The 19,472-nt window shown below is 39.0% G+C and overlaps 1 protein-coding gene across 1 annotated transcript in view; it reads left to right on the plus strand.

Moving 5' to 3' along the window:
- The window catches only part of COL24A1 (collagen type XXIV alpha 1 chain), a 135,789-nt gene that overhangs the window by 88,165 nt on the left and 28,152 nt on the right, over window positions 1-19,472 (plus strand). Inside the window, exons 29-40 of the mRNA XM_051625609.1 lie at window positions 6,836-6,889; window positions 7,175-7,219; window positions 7,334-7,378; window positions 7,822-7,875; window positions 10,886-10,939; window positions 11,877-11,930; window positions 12,152-12,205; window positions 13,506-13,559; window positions 14,170-14,277; window positions 17,220-17,273; window positions 17,696-17,803; window positions 18,851-18,904. Coding sequence (XP_051481569.1) covers window positions 6,836-6,889; window positions 7,175-7,219; window positions 7,334-7,378; window positions 7,822-7,875; window positions 10,886-10,939; window positions 11,877-11,930; window positions 12,152-12,205; window positions 13,506-13,559; window positions 14,170-14,277; window positions 17,220-17,273; window positions 17,696-17,803; window positions 18,851-18,904 — 738 coding nt within the window. The remainder of the gene's footprint in view (window positions 1-6,835; window positions 6,890-7,174; window positions 7,220-7,333; window positions 7,379-7,821; window positions 7,876-10,885; window positions 10,940-11,876; window positions 11,931-12,151; window positions 12,206-13,505; window positions 13,560-14,169; window positions 14,278-17,219; window positions 17,274-17,695; window positions 17,804-18,850; window positions 18,905-19,472) is intronic.

Here is a 19,472-nt window from a genome sequence, read left to right on the forward strand (position 1 = left end):
GGCACTTGCACCTTTTCTCTGGAGTTGTTTTTTTTTTTTGTCATGTTTTTGCAGTCTGAGTTCAAGGAGCCTGCAGGAAGTGCTTCCACTTCATAGTATAGATGGGTTTGTTTGCACCATGAGGAAGTGTATTCTCACTGGATTTATGGAGTTTGGGAAGAATAGTAGCAAAGATGCACCCTTCTAACATCAGCCTTACCTAGCAGTTTGACAATATATCCAGGCTCACTATGAGATTCATGCAACTCATATAGGTGGCTGGACCAGTGTGTCTTCACGCTGATGCTAGCTTCAGGCAGTGCTTACCACTCATTACAGATAAAGTTCCTTAGTCCTTGTCAGCGAGATAATTTTGTTGGCTTATATCTGTCATAGGAAGCAGAAACTTTTGTTGCCATGGCAAAACACAGTTATAACCTTCCTTTATCATTTGTTATTGTGATGCATATGTTTTCTAAGAAAATACATGGTAAAATTTGACACACTGTAAGATCTGGAGGTTTTACTCCAGTTAAAAAATAGGTACTTGAGAAACATGCCTTGCATTTTACTTAAGATTTTATATTACAATATATTTGGATTTGCAATCTTTGTAATACAAAGTTTATTAACTTGTATCATAGAGTCATAGAATGTTTTGGGTTGGAAGGCACCTAGTTCCAACCTCCCTGCCACGGGCAAGGACACCTCCCACTATATATTCTTCTGCATTACTTTTTCATGACTGCTAAACTGTTAAATAAGAGATTGGGCAAGGAGTTTTAATAAAACATTTAATATATTCAAAATAATATATCTGAAGATATTAAATGTGTTAATATTAATAAAACCTATTTGAAGCTATTTTGAATATTCATTGTATTTGGAATATGCAGTATTTGGAAATACAGAGTATTTTGAATAGTTTTTATATTCAAAATATACAAACTTCACATGATTCAAATGAGTCTTCCTTCTTTAGTATGGTTTCCTCCTCCAGAAGAAGAAATATGGTTTAATTTACCTCTCTGTTCATGGTGCAGTTTGTGAAATGTAACATATGAAATGTATAATTTTGTTGAAAGTCTGCAACAGTGGTTCTGGGTTACTCTGTATTAGAGAAGCTGCCAGCTGGCAATGCCAAGTGCAAGTGTTTGGGGTTTTGGTTTGTTGGTTTGGGTTGTTTTTTTCTGAGTTTCAGACATAGGGTATAATTTATCCCAGACTTCAGTTTCCTTAAATGGGAGAAGCAGTTTTGAGCATATGTCTACGTACACTTAGAACTTCTTGTACTTGTCTGAAGTACCTATCAGTAGGAGATTTGTCTGAGTCTGGATTTCAGTATTAAGGAATTTTTCTCAGCAGCTCATGGAAAAGGACCTACCCACCATCATCTGAGAGAAGCTGTATGGTCTTCTGAAAATAATCTTATTTTTTTCCTCTCAGTAGATGTGGTTTTTTAAAGCCTATTTAAAAAAGTCTATTAGTAAAAAATTTTTTTAGGGAAATTACTTTGCTAATTTAAAACCAGACACTTTAATATAATTATGAATTATCTGTACAAACAAACAAAAAAAACCCAAAACCTGCAAAATCTTATACAGTGAACAATATATTTTCATAATTTTACATGCAGAAACAGCAAACACTTCCCACATCTCACAGGTCACCTGCTAATTTTCTGAACCACATCACAGGTAATCTGTCAGTGCCCAGAAAAATGTGTTCATTGAGGCCAGTTTATCAGGCAAAACTGAAATGCAGATATATTTGTTCATGCAACATATCTAACAAAATTCAAAGATAAATCAGCTGCAGAGGGCTAGAATCCACCCCCACTGGTAAGCACAGTGAACTACCAAGAACTGGTGCAAGCAGAATTGTCCAGCCCCAGGCATCACCTCACAGTGAGGTAGCTCCTGATGTGTTCAAAAGGTGCTTCTACAAATGTGTTGACTGGATAGAAGCTCTAAGGGCTCCCACTTTAATAACTAAGGCAGCCTTGTGACTGGAGAGTGAACATCTGCTTTGGTTTAGAGAAGCAGAGGGAAAAAAAAGACTTTTTACTTCACAGGCAGATTTGAAAATGTAAATCAAAACTGAAATGCAAAGCAATTTTGAAGCAGAAAAGAAGTATAGCACCTTGGCACCACTTTTTCTTCAGTGGCCTGATGCAATGAAACGAATGGGTGCCTTACCTTTGGGATTTTAGAAGGAGCATGTTTGAAAGTGAAAAAGATGCTGAAATGTTATACTGAATTGGGAAAAAGTGGCATCAGATGAGGACTACACAGATGCAGTCATCTTCACTCTAAAATGCTGATACTGGAGCTTCATTTAAAAAGGAAATACCATTGGACCCTATCAGTCCTCCAGAGTTTCACTTTGACTGGTGACCTGTGGGTTGCAGGGAGGTAGAAGGCCAGCTTGAAAGTAATTTGGTGTAAATAGTTCTCTCTGACATTGGTACTGAACTGCTGCAGGTTGTATTTTTTTGTTCCTCTGGATATAGGAATCCTCTAAACTCCTCTGATCCTTCCCTTCTGGCAAGCCCATCTGCCAGCATCATTAGAGCTCAAATCAGAGCCAAGCTACTGAGATGAACTGAGTCCTTCACTGCAGGCTCTTCTCCCTCCCAGAAGCATCTACTACCTGTTGATTGCTTTTTATGGGGGAAAGAATTGTTTTAATTTAGATTATATTTTGAAGGTAGAAGGTAGTTTGTATTTAAGGAATGTCACATCTTCTGCCAGCTGAGACAGGAATCTTTGAGGGAGTCTGTCTCTGATTTTGGCAGTACACCATGGATTACATTGTGTATAATGAAAGAGACCTCAAAATAAACCCCAAATATCCCAAACTTTGTGGAAGTCCTGGTTTGCAGCTGTGTTTTATGCCTTTGACTGTGTCCATTATGACTGGGAATGCTTCATGGAATGGGGTCTCAGAGCACACTCAGGTCTTTCAGGCTCTGTGAACAAATCCCCACTGAAGCCACTGAGAATTTTTTCTTCTCTCAAGACCAAAATATCACATTCCAAGTAGAATATCACATAAGGAAAATATCTGAGGGGCTGTGAAATCTGGGGTGTGTCATCACTGGATTCAGAAAGAGTGTCAGAACCCCAAGCTCTGAGTTGCAGGGCTCAGAAAAATGCACACCACAGTCACTTACAGAAGTTAAATAGAAGCATATGGAAATTTCCCCTTGTTGTGGACTGAAACAAGAAGATACCTCATCTTCACAGCTGGAATCTGCAGGAAGTCTTAGGAGCACTGACCCTCTACTTCTGCACTGTCACAGAATAGAATTCCTTCATCTCATAAATTCTGGACCTTTCAGCAACTGGTGTGCATCCAAGATTACCCAGCAGCCTACTTCTGCCTGAGAGTATCCAGCTGCTCAGTCTCCAGAACACCCAGGACTTCCAGACAGCTGAAGGCAGGATGTCTAGGTAGTCTACAGAATCTGTCTCTGTCAGAGGATTATGCCAATGAGCATAGTGGTAGCGCAGAACTTCCTCAGCTCATCCTCGAGACTTGATGCACTCCAGCTGGAATTCTGTGGAAGAATTTTTATTTATTTATTTGTTTGTTTGTTTTTAGTATTAATCTTATGACAACAGAGGGAGAAAACTCTGTTGTAGATACTTCAGTGGCAGAATGACACTCTGGGGGGTGGGAATATCTGCAACTAAAATGAAGAATTTCTTCTATGGAAGACAGACAGAAAGAAAAAGAGGAAGGGAGAGAGAGAAAGACATCTGAAAGACATGCTGGTAGTGGTAAAGGTAGCCATGAAACCATTGTTGTTTGCTGATGTATGGAGAAGAAAAACACAGTGTCAGAGACTGGTGTAGCTTTTAATGTGAGAGGAAGAGGCCCTGTATCATGAGATTTATTTTATGTATGAGACCTAAGCAAAATTCTCAATGGCTGCTAAGAGGCTTAGCAGTTAGTATTCTTCAGCCTGATGTTTAATGTTTTAAAGCTTAAAAGCAATAATTTTTCTGCTTTCACTTTCCTGGAATGCAGCTCATCAAATTTTGAATTCAGTTTTGAAAACAGATAAATTACATAGTCAAATGGCATAAATTTGGGGTCAGGCAACAGCAGATTGTGTTTGTCACAGCAAGCAGGTTTATCTCTGTTTCAGTTGTGCCTGTACTGGCATGAAGGACCTCAGTTACTTCAGGACATTAGTGTTCAGTTTTAATGAATGTTATCTTTCATACTTCTCACAGCAGCAAATACAATAATTAGAAAAATGTGACGTGCTTCAGGGTTATGTGAAACAAGTGGCCAGTGTGCTTTGTGATACATCAATAGCTGTGTTTGCCTGTCTTAGTTGCTCAAATGAAGTGAGACTAAAACTGATGTCATTTTCTAATATTCTTCCATGTCAACCACCAAAAGAGAGAAGTATCTATATAGTTTGTTATTTTCACTTCTCTTATATTTAGGAGTCAGATGAGAAAGAACAAAAAGAGTTAATTGGTGCTTCTTGTTTTCTTAGATGAACTTTTTCTCACCTTGTTATCCTAGAGCTGTCAATGCAATATATTCCATTTTAGAAACAAGCTGAACCTGTGCCAAAGAAAAAAAGTAGTCGCAGTTGTTTGGCAGCCTTACTCCTCAGTGCTGTTGCAACCTAACTTAAATAGCAGCAGGAAAATCATGTGTATATCTCATTCTGTACTAGCTATGGTAGGAAATTATACAGATCCAACTAATCTGTGCCAATAATGAGTCACACCATACTACTTATAGGAATGTTAGGGTGTGCTTTTGTTGTAGTATTAAATTGCTTTTCCCTTGGATCCCTGCACTGTGTTCTGTGGCTGGCTGAAGGCAGGTATGGCCCAGAGCCAGAAGCTGAGCATCATGTTGTTTTGTGCTGGTTTCTTTCAATTCAAAATTATGTAACAGAATTCTTGTGTTTTGAGTGGTAGGTCTTTTTTCTTGCTTATTAATGATCAAATCAGTTGTCTTTCTCTTCCTGCTGATCGGGCTGTCGATATGAACTCCACTGAAGTGGAGATCTGTGTGACTAGCAGAAAAGTTGTGATGGGTTATTTTATCACAACCCATTTTATATGCCTTATAGATAGTAGTTACAGAAAAAGTGCAGAGCAGTAACCTGACATTAATTTGGTCAAGATGTTTTGCTTTCTTTTAAATTATGCTATATACTAATTCATTAACTTGGCTTAAGCAATTACATAGTCTTAACATGAAGCCCAGTCATCTTGTTCCACAAAGGCCTCTGTCATCACTGAAAATACCATTAGTGTTTTGGTTCTGTTCTCTGAGTGCATGGAAGTCACCAGCAGGTTTTTTTCACAGACTTAAGTAGCCTTGGTTTGGGACCTTGCTTACGACGAGCCATGCAGCAATCTGGAGTGTCTTCTTCTGTAGCCTCTTATTCCCTCTAGCTTTCAAAAAATGCCAGTAAATACTCAGTCCTGGCTTAGATCAAAACAAGGTGGCTAGCCTAACCTAAGTGTTGTCCCAAAATACTAAGATATCAAAGCTATTCACACAGTTTTCCCTGGCTGTTCATTTTCCTTTTCCTATGGTTTCTGTGTGTTCCCTCGTGCTGGCCAGAAGCAGCAGTGCTGAAATGCTGACAGATAAGGTTCTCGTGGGACATTTCTGTCTCTGCTAGGGGTTGTAATTATCATCTCACTGGAAGGCCATTTTGTAAGAGATTTCTGTTTCAGTAGGGAAGTCTAAATGATTCTGGATACATAGTGTTCCTGAGTTGCCTGTCAGACATTTCTTTCACTGTAGCTCCAGAAAGAAGCGGATCGGTGCTTACCCTCTGTTCTGACAGAGGTTTTGGTGTGTGTCAGTAAATCCAAGTCAGAAGGAGCGTCATTGTACTGTGTCTTGTCTAAGAAAATTCTAGAGGGACATGGAAGTCAGACATTTTTGAGGGGAAAGTTATGTAAATAAAATCAGATATACTTCCAACTAAGTCCTTTTGCAAGCCACTGTTATTATTACCTGTTAGAACAGTGTTACAACTCTCTGGAAATCAGTAATGATTGCATGGCCTGAGATGTAAGGTTTTCTATAACTCAGAAATGGAGTCTGAAGATGCAGATTGATTTCCTCTAGGGGCTGCCATAGCAGTGTACTAGTTCCCTCTGATGCCAGCCCAGCCCAGGTGCCACTGGGAATGCTGTTGTGTCTCATCCTCCCATTGCATACTGCTGTAAAGAATTTAGATTTCCAATCTTAATAATGTGAGTATTTCGGCAATACATATTTTCTATAGTGTAATACAATAATAGAACAGGTTATCTTTGTTCATCTATTGGTTATAAAAAGTCAATTTCCAAGAGACATTTTTGTCTAACAAAAGAGAACTTCACTACGCAAGATTAGAAATTGCTTTTAATCTTGTCTCAAACTGGTTTCCTAATGGAAGAACTCTATCTGCCTGTTATAGAGTGTTACTAGCAAGCTGGATTTTTGCATATACAACTTTATAATATGCTCAAAAGCAAGTACTCCGTATAAACCAGTGCTTATCTGAATTCTTCTATATATGTGCCTGTTGCATGCATACAAACTGGATGGAAAATAGAGCAAAAACTCATCAGCTTGCAACCTGGCTGGCTCCAACAGACAGTGCACTTCTTGTTTACATATTTAAAAAAAATAATAATTCAGGAAAGCAGAAACTTATTTTATTCTTTGAAGCTTTATTTCACACTTGACATAAAATTAATATTGGTTTTCATGCTGACAAAATGTTACCACTCTCCTAGAGCTTACATTGCATCTTCCTGATGATAGCCAAAAATAATGTGTAATTGATATTGCAAATTGCTTGTTCAATATTCAGGGTCCAAGAGGTCTAGATGGTCCTCCAGGAGAACCAGGCACAGAAGGCATTAAGGTGAGTGCTTGCATTTCTCAGGAGCATACAAAACATTGAGATGGACCATAACAGATAAGAAAATAAACAAAAAAATCCAACCTAGCATGTCAGAAGCCATAAAGTTCCTTTTAATCCAGGAGGAGATTTGCAAATTTCTGCCACTTTCAGGTGCATCCTTATTATGATATAAGCCTATCTGTGCCTGAATCTGCACTTCCTGCAGTTACCCAGCATTTAAACTGACAGCAACTGTGTGCAGCTTATCTAGATGCAAACAGAATTCACATGTTGTTTGTTTATCAGGGAGAAACAGGCGATCCAGGAAAGAAAGGAGTTCCTGGGCTCATTGTGAGTATTGGAGCCAATCTTTATAGTAAACTTAATATGCTTACTGCTAATTTCTGAGCTGTGATTGGAAATTATCTGAAGCCAGCCTGTCTTTCAATATTTCTTTTTGACCAGGGTAAAGCTGGGAATCCAGGAGAAAGAGGAGATCAGGGTGCACTTGTGAGTATGAAATTATCTAGTACTTGTACCAAAAAAAGTATTCCACAAAATCTCATACTTTGTTTCACACTCAGATGAGAGAATTTGTCTACTTTAGAGCAGCTGGAAAACTCCAACAGTACAGTTGGCATTTATTCATACAAAGAATCAGGGGCAAAAGTGACAATAAGACTGAACATGATCTAAAATGGTAAATGGCGAGTCAGCTAAGATCCATCTCTATGTAAAAGAAGCTGAGGAAGGTTTTATTCAGTGCGCCCTCACCTGTCACAGGAGCTAGTGATGTGGCAGTGTGTGTAAACCAGAAGAAAAGGCTGCACATATTTTTGTGTGTTTCTGAGCAAGCTATTGAGTAAGCAGAAATAAGAGAGGAAGTAGCTTTTCACAGACTATGAAACAGCTTGATTCCGATTATTTTTTTAAATTTTATTTTAATCTTCCAGGGTTTGCTTGGACCTCCCGGAACCACAGGAGACAGGGGACCAGTGGGAGAGCCAGTAAGTTGATCCTTACGACTGCTTACAAATTTTTCCACATATTATACTGAATTCTCTGAAAACTCAAGCTCCATTTTACCCAGATGCAGTGTTGCCAGCTGTGGTTAAAGAGGAATTGTGGGGTAGTTGTTCCAAAAACTGCAGGGCTAGAGTCTGCCTCCCTTGCTTAACTTGTTCATAAGGAGACCTGTTGGAAGCCCTGTAGTAGTGGGTGCTCAGCATAAGAGAGTGTGACAGGCTTGAACCACAATATTGCGTAGCTTTATGCTGCATTGAGGTAGACATCTATGTTATGGGTTATGTAAATGTGCCAATACAGGTCTTAGTGGGATTTTTTTCAGGCAATTTTAGGATAGTTATTCAGGAACTCAGGGACCACATCTATTTGGCAGGTTCGATTTTCAAATAAAAAGGATACTGTTATAACAAACCTCAGACATTCCTCTGCTGGATGGATTCTTCTTCTGATTGTTATTATTTCAAAGCCACGCTCACTTTTATGTGGTTAATATTGTAACAGAAGATCATGCAGAATCTGCAGCAAATACATGCGAAGTGCTGCAAGGTGTAACCAGGACAGGAATAGTATTGCATAGCCCTCTCTGGGGCTAAATCAGATTAAATAAATACAGTGAAAGAATGTGTGCTGTCCTAGGAGAACTTGGGAGAAGGCTGCTGTTTTATAGTGCATAAATCTAATAGACTTGTCAAATATTGTGTTTTCATTTTTTCTGAAAAGTTATTTTGCTCATCAGTTGACATAGCTAATTTAAATCTTGCTACTAATTATTATTATTTCTAATATTATTAAATATTATTTCTACTAATCCACAGGCTGACATGCTTACAGAAAGCCAATGCACATTTCGGGGGGGGCTAGAAAAATGCCAAAATTTATTTTGGTAAATTTTCCTGTGGATAAATTTGCCTACTTAATTTGAGCTTCCAGCTTGTAGGAGTAGCAAACCGTTTCAACAGAAAATGTGTTTTCTAATGGTTGCTACTGGATTCCAGTCACTTTGTCTGTTTATGTAATCTTCATGTTGTGGCTGAGAGAGCCTTGCAATGCAAGGCTTATACATAAAATTACTGCCTTTTTCTAGCCAAGTCTGAATTTTCATATATATATATATATATAGTATAGATAGTATTTATAGTATAAATACTATCAACATTACCTAATCTATGTGGTCTGCTCTTAAGCAACCTACATTTCTGTTCTGCTCATCGTCATAGATTCTACACGTGCAGTGTCAGAAGTAGGAAAAGCTTATTCTGTGAACAGGGAGCCTTTGCTTTCAAGTGAGCAGGGTACCTTTTCTATCAAGTGCTGAAAGGGTAAAATGTCTTTGGATAACAGTCCATGGCGCTAGAAAGAGATTATGAAGATGACACAAGATATTATGAAATAAAACGCATGGCTCTGGTTTTTTTAACTGCCTGTCCAAGCAGCTTGATTTCATCTTCTGTCAGCTGGTCACTTCATGAAAGCCAGCTGCTGAAGCAGTTTCTCTGTCCCTGTCACTAGTTCTGCACAGCTCAGAAAAAACCTACTTATTGGTGGAGGAGCAGAGAAACATAAGGAATTTGAATTATTTGTAGTAATGGGCTTGATCTAATTTATACTCTAACTTTACCTCCTTGACAGACATTTCAGTAAAATCCATTTTTGCAAAAGTGCCTTTTGTTAATGGTTAAAAGGATTCCTATATTGCTATAAATTTTTAGCTTCTGAAATTCCCTGAATGTTTCTGGGAAAGGATATGTTACCAGTCCCTCAGACTTAGCTCTGTAGCAATATTGTGAAGAAATACTTGACTCATTAATCAAACGTAAGCTTTGTGACTCTTGCTCAGTGGAAAGCCATGGACTTGCTGCAAATAAAAAACAATGGACTTAGTTTAGGACCAAGTGAATTCTCAACAGGAAATTAACTGCAATTTCTGTTGTGCACACTTAAATGAAGTTATGAGGTAAAATATCTACTGAAATCTACTGAAAATAGATCTACTGATCTACTGAAATCCCCTCAGTAATATGCAGTTTACATTGCTGTTACAAGGGAAGAATATACTCACATTATCACTGCCAAGTCATCAAGAGGAGAAAAACCATATGCATAGTCTGTAAGAGGAAGTGAAACAAAACAGAGTAAATATTTGCTTAAAAGGCTTTTATCATAAATATGGGTAGCAGCATCTTTCTTTTACAAGACATAATATATCAACAAAATGTTTTTAATTTAGAATGTACTTACACACAGAGGAGTCCCAAAGGGGTAAATGGATATGAACTTTCTGAAAGTTCAAAGACTGGATACATCCAGAGGGTTGATTTGTCTTGACATACATTCATAGTGCTTATGGAATCAGCTGTAAGCTGTGACAGGCAACTTTTACCCCCCAGCACTCAACCCCCACTCTGTGAGCAGAGGTGGACAATCTAACATATGCAGAGCATTTGAGCATGCTGCTTTAGGAAACATTCCCAACATACTACTGCTATAGATTTATTTCTTACAGTAGGGCTTATAAGAAAATGCTCATAGTATAGTTACTAATATTACCAAAAAGGCTCCAGCCTTTAATCCATTGCACCTCAGTGATTGTCATGTATAAACACTGCTAAATCCATAGTGAAGCACACAGTAGTTGTTTTCAGTTAATTCCATACCAGACTGTAAGCTTTTCCACAAAGCAAACCAGACAGTCTAACAAACCTTAATTAAACAAAGGCTTAGTTAATCGAGAGAAGAGCTTAGTCTACAGAACAAAATTTACTTTTGGTCTAAAAGAAGAGACATCTGTGCTATTATTTGAAATCTGTGTGTTAAGATTGGCAATGTGGTGTGCCATCATGGTACTTATATACACTGTTGAATTCAGGAAGAAAGACAATGAAATGTACTTCTTTATGCCAATTAGAAGAGTTCTGAAGAGACAAAGTCAAGGCTATACAATGTAATTTAATGTTAATAGAATGATGGATCCAAAATTTTGTTTAATTCCAGGGTCCAAGAGGACAACCAGGGGATGCTGGCCCTGTTGGAGAAATGGGTTTTGAGGTAAGATTTTAATCATTTATATACTAATTACAAACACTCAAGCAACTGAATAAGCCTGGACAGTGTGTTTAGAAACTAATTTTTAAATTACCTTCTGCTGACTTAAATACCATGAGCTGTTGAGAGGCTCTTTTACTTTCCAAAACAAAAAAGTCTAAAATAAGTAGCTTTTTCTGTTGTGAGCACTGTTGTTGGCTAATTTTTTCTTTTTTTTTTTTTTTTTTTGAAGCACCGTTCTCCTTGCACTTAAGCAGTAGAACAGTATTAATCATGTGTTCTTGCAAATGGTAAATGAAGAAAAGCAGATGCAGGCAGTCTTCTTACTAACTTTTGCTTCTATTTTTGTTTTGTTGTTAATATCTCTTTGAAAGAAATATGTATTAGCCACATTTGCAAAGAAGGAATTAGGTCATTTACAACGGAAGGGATTTGGCTTATTCAAAGAAACGTACTTCTTCAGTCACCCAAAATCCAGTTTTCTGAGTATTAAAAAAAGCTTTAAATGTAAACTTTGCAAGAAGCAATCTGATACTATTAACTGTTCAAGGGCTGAAGACTCCAAAAAGGACTTTGTTCTCCAAAGGCTATATCCACTTGGCTCCAAGCCCAAACAGCAATGAAGTTGTCAGTCAGATTTACTAAAGATAGATGGTTGCTCAGCCTGCTAGTAATTTGTGATGAAAGGTACAGCCTTAGTGGTACTGCTGAGACTTCAATACATTCCTGACCCACAGTGCAGTGCCTGAACTTCTTCTATACCCTCCTGTCTTTTCTTCTGTTGAGCTCTAATAAGAACAAAGAACTGTGTGTCTTAATTTGATTTTTCAGACATGCATCTTTTCCAGTGCCATTTTTATGCTTCCATTTTGGCTGTATTTAGTAGTTGCAAAAAGTATTAATGATACCCATGTGTAACAGTAGCTCTTGTACCATGCAGGGACCTCCTGGCCCTGAAGGAGAACCTGGCCTGCAGGGAGAGCCAGGTGCAAAGGTAAATGTTGAAATTATTCTGTTGTGCTGTTTAAATTTTCAAATTTCCATAAAAGCAAATCCGAGTGGTCTGATTCATTAGCCAAATAGGTAGTGACACAGGAAACAAGCCATTAAGAAATACTGCTATTGTCATAATGACTGCATTATCTGTAAACCCTATCATTGTTAGTAATATTGTCCCTTAAAATCCAATTATTTCTTTTTCTTGTGATATTCCAGGGAGATATTGGACCTGCTGGGAAGGCTGGAGAACCAGGCGACCAAGGTTTAAGGGTAAGCTATGGATGCAAGTCTTCTTCCAAAAAGGAAAGTATGTTATGAATTTGTCAGAAATGCAGGTTGAGAAGCCTTAATTTATCAGAAGATTTCAACACGAAGCTATTTTCTGATACCTTTTCTCTTTTAAACAAAATAAAAATTTGTATTATTGTAGCAAGCTAAAAAGAGTGTTAATTAAAGTGTTGAAATATTCCTAGGTGTGTCATGTTGCTGAGAGACATGAAAAATTACTTTGAGCATGAAGGTAAATTCAAGGGTGTCCAGCCCAGCTGTTCAGATGACAGCATACAGCGACGCTGTGTACAGATACCCAGGCTAGGTGAAGGAATATTACAGTCTCAGAAGAGCAGGGTAACTCGCTGTGCCACCATCTAAAGCACCTGACTTGCTGCTAGTGCTGTGGAGGGCTCATTCAGCACTTGATTTTACCAAAACTTATGCCCCTGCTTATTTTTCCTGTGTGTCTGACCCCCCTGATCCGACTCAAACAGTTGCCTGTGTAGGCTGAAAAAACCCTTTTAAAGTGCTAGGAACAGATTTTATCCAGGACACTTTTGAAAGAGCATAAACTACATCTTTTCAGACTGAATTCTTACCATTGAGCTCTCTTGTCCCATTAGCTCCTCACTGTCATCTTTTCCTCCTGCTCAAAATCTCCAGTGAGGTGCATTCCACAATTCCGCCTGTCCTTGGAGACTGGTGCTGGCCCACAGTGGGTGCTCTGGACTTTATCATACCACTGTGGTTGAAATACTGTGTTATTACCATAGGGTAGCTCGTTTTTTATTATCTGCACCAAAAGTTGCAAGTTTCCAGTGTCTTTAACTGAGGCAAATATTCTAAAATGCCAGGGTGCCAACACTGTTGGTAAATGATGAGGTTTTTGTGGCCCTAAACTGAGTCACTAGACATATCAATATAGTAGTTATCCATAAATATGGAAGTTTTGGCACAGAATGGGTATATTTTTGAGATTACTGTAATTACATGTTGTAGACTCTGAAACCAAACAATCCTAGTGTCACTGTCCAAGTCTCCAGTGTTATATGGATGTAGTATTGCCTAAGTTTTTTAATGCTGATTATTTTTTTTTTGTTTTCCTATGTCCAAGATTCCCAGGGCTGTGACTGTCACTGTAAATCTGTGAAAAATGAAGACAAACTATAACAACAATATAAATGTTGTCCAAAAAATAAAAAGCATGTGTAAAACTAGACTGAGTTCTTCCTAGGCAATACTTCTATGTTGAGAAGTTTAGACAATAACTTTGTTTTTAACTGTTCCTTTCTATAAGGGTGAACCAGGACCTCCAGGAGAAGATGGTGTTCCAGGAAAAGATGGCCCAAAGGTACATGCAGTTTGTGTAGCACATGTAAAGCAGTCATACTAGCTTAAGGACTCAAATATCTTTTTTTTTTTTCCCTCTTCTATTTCACCAGGTCAACAGAGCCCAGTTAAGTTAGTTTCAGCATAGAAGGCCCTGTATATTATAGGCTTTCCTGTGCCTTGATACGTCCAGGCATATCTCTACCTTGCAAGGGCTATCAGGTTTAATGGCTTGACAGAAAAAGGCAAGCTGGAGAACTGAGTACGGCTTATTTCTGTGACAACTATCTTGCTGGAGAGTGAGCCCAAGGCTGCTCTGATCTCTGCATTGGATCAGTGCTATGCCAGGAACTGTGGCATATACCAGGACAGGGGATGTCACAGAGAACACCCTCAGGTAGCTGTTGATGGATTGAGGCAAAATCTGTATGTAGAAGTGTATTAATGAGATAGAAAGGGCTTTACCCTAACTTGGAGCCTGATCTGCATCTGACTGGTAAGATTTCTGTCAGTTTTAGTGAGTGTAGCCAAACATGAGGATTCAGAATTCACTTTTCTGAATAATAAGTAATTCTGTAGCAGCAGTTTGACTAAGCCGCCTTTCCTCCCCCCATCCCCCTCCTTTGTTTTAGGGAGAACCTGGAGACCAGGGACATCCTGGAGAAGGTGGTGAAAAAGGAGAGATGGGGTTACCAGGAATTGCTGGGCCCCCTGGTGAACCTGGCATAATGGGCATTCCTGTAAGTGTTTTCAGGTTTAAGTGGACTTTTTGTTTATTTGCTTTTTGTGTTTATTTTCTTTTTAATTTTGCTTGCTGCTTTTATTTTTTATTTTCTGTTGCAATTAGAGAGGACTGTCTTTAGGTTCTATGTGGTTCAGCTTTTCAGGGTTGGTAGACAGCGGAGAAATGTTTTTCCTATCTTAAAACTGGGTCCTCTTAGTAGATAGTGACTCCTCACCACGTGTCATCTAGACACATAGACCCACACAACTTGGAGCCTCTCCCTGCATATCTTTCCTCTCCAGACAACCTTCTGTCATTAGTCTCTCTCCTCACCTTCAGTTGGAGACTGTGAGCAATCTCAAGGTATCAGATAATTCTTTACATTGTAAAATCACCCAAAGAAATTAGCAAGATATTACATTACCATAAACTGTGCTCCAAGATCTTTCATTGTTTTGCAGCACTTTCCCTGCTCATGGCTTTGTTTACAGACCCAGAACTATCTGTTTTTTGGCTTAGATTAAAAGTTCATTGGGGCAAAGAACTGCCATTTTGAGCACCTTGTAAATGATGAAGTGTTAGACCTTACAGCATGCAAGATTTGGCTCTCATTGAAGATTTTGTGCTAATGGTCTTACCATATACGTGCTTAGCTGTCATTTCTTTTAATAAGCCTGAACAACAAAAAAGGAAGGTCTAAAAATAACATTTCTAGAAAAAGCGACACCCTGAACATTGAGGTTTCTGTAGTTACACACCGACAGGACAGAATTCCTTACAGTGCTGGTGTAGATTAATGCACCTTCTCTGGTAAGGAACTGGAGGAATCAAAAGTAATTTAAAACCAGTATCCTGTGACAGATACCAGATAATCCAGAGTACTCCTACTGTTTGTTCCTGATCACTTGAATGCCCTGCCTTTCCTAAGAGTCATCTTTATACACTGCTGCCAAAGTGTTGTAAATACAGTGCTATGGATGTTCTCCATCCTGCATTGGAACTGACTTTCAGAAATGAGGGTTTATCATGCCAGGTAGTGCTACTTTGGATGATAATTTTGTGGTGTGATGTTATGTCTGTGGGCCTTCGCTTCTTACCTTGCCAGCCACCCAGTAAAAAGGCATATGCTATAAAATGAAGAGAGAAGAAAGGATTTCACTATTCCATTTTGTTATTAAAAGGCATTTATTCTTTAACTAATTTCATTTTGATGGCTCTGTGAAAGGAATTAAACAAACATATCATGAGAGCACCAGTTGTCAGACAACTGAAACAGAGATTGCAGATGGAGAGAAATGGCAGCAAGCATACACCAGTCAGATAGTAAAAAAGTACTGGAATCTGCAGTCAGCATTGTTAGATCAGTTCATGTATTTGTTCTGGCATCACTCTTAGCCACTAAAATCCATCTATAAAGTCTCTTTTTCTGAAGTTTTCTGCAACTTCTTAATGTGAGCTAACATTCTGGAGCACAGTTTCCAAAGCAAGTATGTAGCCTCAAGTCAGACATCAGATTCCCTTACCAAAAGCATCATTTTCTCATTCGCAGTCCTCTGGCTGCCTTCTCTGTAGCTCTTATGTGATCAGGAGTCAGAGTAAACATCAGTTGGAGGGCCAGCTGTCAACAGCTGTGAGCACTGTCCCCTCTGTCCTCTCAGCATCAGTGTTACAATCTGCTGTCTTTAGTCCTGGGTCCTTCACAGTGAACTACTCTCCTGGTAAAGGAAAAAAAATGCCCATTAGTTGTCAGCACACTCTGTATGCTACAGAACAATTTTTGTTTCTGATACACTTATACCACCCTGACTTCTTTTTTCTGTTTTGGGTTGGCAATTCTGGAGAAGCCCGAAAGTTTCATACATTGAAATTATCGTAAAACAGCTCAGCGCTGGTTATCGACATGGTGTGTCATTGTACTTGTATACAGTAAACAACATCAGCAGTGCTGCCGTGCCTCAGTGAGGCAATTTGATGTTTGGGAGGATGTGGTTAGTGGAGGATTTTTCACGTTTCTGTTCCACATATTCCAAAGGCAGCTAGCAGAGCTGCCTCCCTCCCCACTCATCTTCCTTGGTGTCTGGGACTGTTCACATCACGGTTTTGGTTTGACCTCCATCTAAGGATGCAGATAGATCACAACATCCTGGTCTAAACATGGACATTGGTTTCCTAAACTCGATTGGGGGTTTTATTGGAGGTGAGAGTAGTATGTTTTCCTTGAACAAGAGCTTACAAAATAACAAATAAGCTTCACAAATCAATTTAAACTATATTTACCTTGGCTTATCACCACAGTGACTTGAACAAAAACCCTTTATCCAAAACTGAAGCTAAATTACCTCTTCTAACTTACTGAGCTTTTGGGTAAATTAAAACCAGTGAGCGGTGCACACATCCAGCCCTTTGGGAGGATCAGTTTTGACTTGACCTAGAGGGCAGTGGGGCTGTCCCTCCATAGCACCTTCACCTGCAGGCAGCACACTCAATTACACAGTCACCAAGAGGCAGGCAGTGCTAGGCACCAGCACTTACTGAATTAGGTCTCTGCTCTACAGCAAGTTGTGTCAGGGCCCTGCTCTTCACGCTTGATAGCCCCAAGGTTTACTTAGTTTTCCTCTGGTTGTGCACTGTGTTTCTCTAAGTCCAGTCAGTGGTTGTCTTAAAGCAGTTTTATTCCTGAACTAATATTTTCCGTGTGGACAGGATGTGTTGGCTTTTCCCTCCTAGTTTCAGTGCATTTTCACTAGTTTGAAAAGTGATCCCTGATGCTTGCCCACATTTTAATTTATTTATTTTTTTTGTAACTTGAAACAGTCCTACTAACTTGCTTACAGTCACAGTGAATATTTTTTTTTTCCTCTAAAAGCCTACTTGGTTATCCAATTTGAAGCATAGTTTAAACATGTTTCCAGGTCTTTCTTAATCTTTTTTTGTTTCCTCCCTCTAATAAATGTTCAGGGCCCTGAAGGAACACCAGGAAATCCAGGTCAGAGAGGCCGTTTAGGAAAGAAGGTAGTATTTTTCATCTTCTCCAATTCCCTTCTTTCTATCTGAAATTCAAATTTACATTATAAAATAATTCCATTGAACCAGGTATATCCCTATTTTATGTCATGCTTCAGTTGAGTTTATTTTCTTGCTAGCCATAGCAATTAGAATTGTCATCATTCAGCAATCAATAACATTCAGGACCTCAGGAAATGTAAATTTGTATCAGGATGTGATTTTGCAACTCAGAACAGTTTCTGCTGATATCAAAAACCAAAATAACAGAAAGGCTTTAGCAGAAGGGGTTTTTTTCTCAGCAGAATTCCGAGTTCAGACATTCTAAGAACTACACTAAATACATCTGTAAACGTAATAGTCCAATTAAGTAAATAACTTTGAAACTTAGTATCAGTCTCTTCTTATTTTTAATATGATAACACCAACAGGGTGAAAAGGGGCAGCTTGGCCCTCCTGGAGAAATTGGACCTGCTGGTGACTCTGGCCGACCTGGAGAAATTGGTCCCAAAGGTGCAAGAGGAACTCGAGGTCCCTTGGTTCGTACGAAATATGTTTATTCAGTTCATGTATCTCTGGTTTTGCAGAATCTTGTTTCTCCATGGGAAGAGGCAAGTCACAGCTGTAGCACGTATAAATATTTTTTGAGGTAGCTAGAGATGCAGTGTCCTTCCCAGCCCATGTGTCCCGATGCTTGTCCTGGTCTTTCAGCATCAGAATGAGAGCTGTGCACCTTTACAGACAAAAACCTGAGCCATGGACCTGGAAGGAGTTTTCTCATGCTCTGGTCAGGTTCCTGGTCTGACAGTCAGAGGAGCAGGATGGCAGGGCATACCATGGAATACTTGTGCCACTGTCTCCATATAATCTCACTGCTGTGTCTGTTAAACATTTCCAATTCCAAGAACAGAAATCATGGGCCTTGCTATTATATAAAATAAATCTTAGCCATGGCTGAAACAAAGTATTTCAGATGAGGACTGCTAGTCCTATAGAACGGGAACCTGATACTAAGTTTACTGAATTAAGTATATTTCCATTACTTTGAGCTCCTTTCATCACAAGCTCGCTGAGCTTGCCCCACACTATGTGACAGATGCACAGACACACGCAACCTCCGCACGAGTGAGGCAACGTGTCCATCTTACTGCTTCAGAGCCCTGTCCTGTAGCCACTGAATGCAGCACTGTGTCCATGAACACATGAAGTTCACAACATAAAGTAGCTACCTAATGGCCAATATTTTCAAGAGAAGGACTCAACTTCCTAAAGTGAGGACCATCCTCAGCTTTTCTTGGCCTACGTAGCTTTATAAACAGAGTTCTTCTGCATGTCTGAAAGCTCAGATCCTTTTGATTTTAATTATGCACTGAGATTATAAGATTAGGACTGAAAATATTGACCACTTTTTCCCCACAAAACAGGGAAAAGCCCAGAATTCTTTACCTAATGAAGCTGGACCTAATGAGGAAGTTGTCTGTAGTTCTCAAATGTCAGTGTTTGAAATGATAACTTTAAAAAGTAGGCATTGTTGTCACATTCTACAAGTGAGCTTATTTTCTGTCATTGATTATTGCATTTAACAGGGACACCTAGGAGGAATGGGACCTGAAGGAGAGCCAGGAATTCCAGGTTATGGGGTGAGGTTTTTACTGAATTAATGTACACACATATCCCTAAGTATGTCTGTTGTACTCTAAGTTATTTCAAATCATGGGAATCTGTATCTAGAATACACAAATAACTTTAGAAGTCTCAGATACTTGCACATGTTTATATCACAGATGATTGCCTACTCAGAAATGTTAGGCTTAAGCAATGATAACTGGCTTTGTGAGTTCACTAGCAGTTGTTTTTTATCAGAGGTTTGAAAACCTTATTTGTCCAAAGTATCTCAACCCTTGTGAATAAAGTTCCTATAACACTACTACAGTTTTCATTATAGAGAGAGTTCAGCAAACACCACCACCTCTGCTTACTGCCTGGCCAGGCAGTTTGCCTTTCAGTAACAGAAGCTGATCAAATGGAGTTAGTTGAAAGATATGAAGATATTGTGGCTTGCACTGAAAAATAATTATGATAATCACCATTGAGGGATTGAGTCCTGCTCTTACAGACCAGGCTGCTATCTTTTTTTCAAACAGAAACTTCTGTCAGTGGCTCTAACCCTGAAGTGAGAATCAGCCCAGCTCCTGTCACCTGCCAGAA

The sequence above is a fragment of the Apus apus genome, chromosome 7 (genome assembly GCF_020740795.1).
Source record: "Apus apus isolate bApuApu2 chromosome 7, bApuApu2.pri.cur, whole genome shotgun sequence".
Taxonomy (NCBI): Eukaryota; Metazoa; Chordata; class Aves; order Apodiformes; family Apodidae; genus Apus; species Apus apus.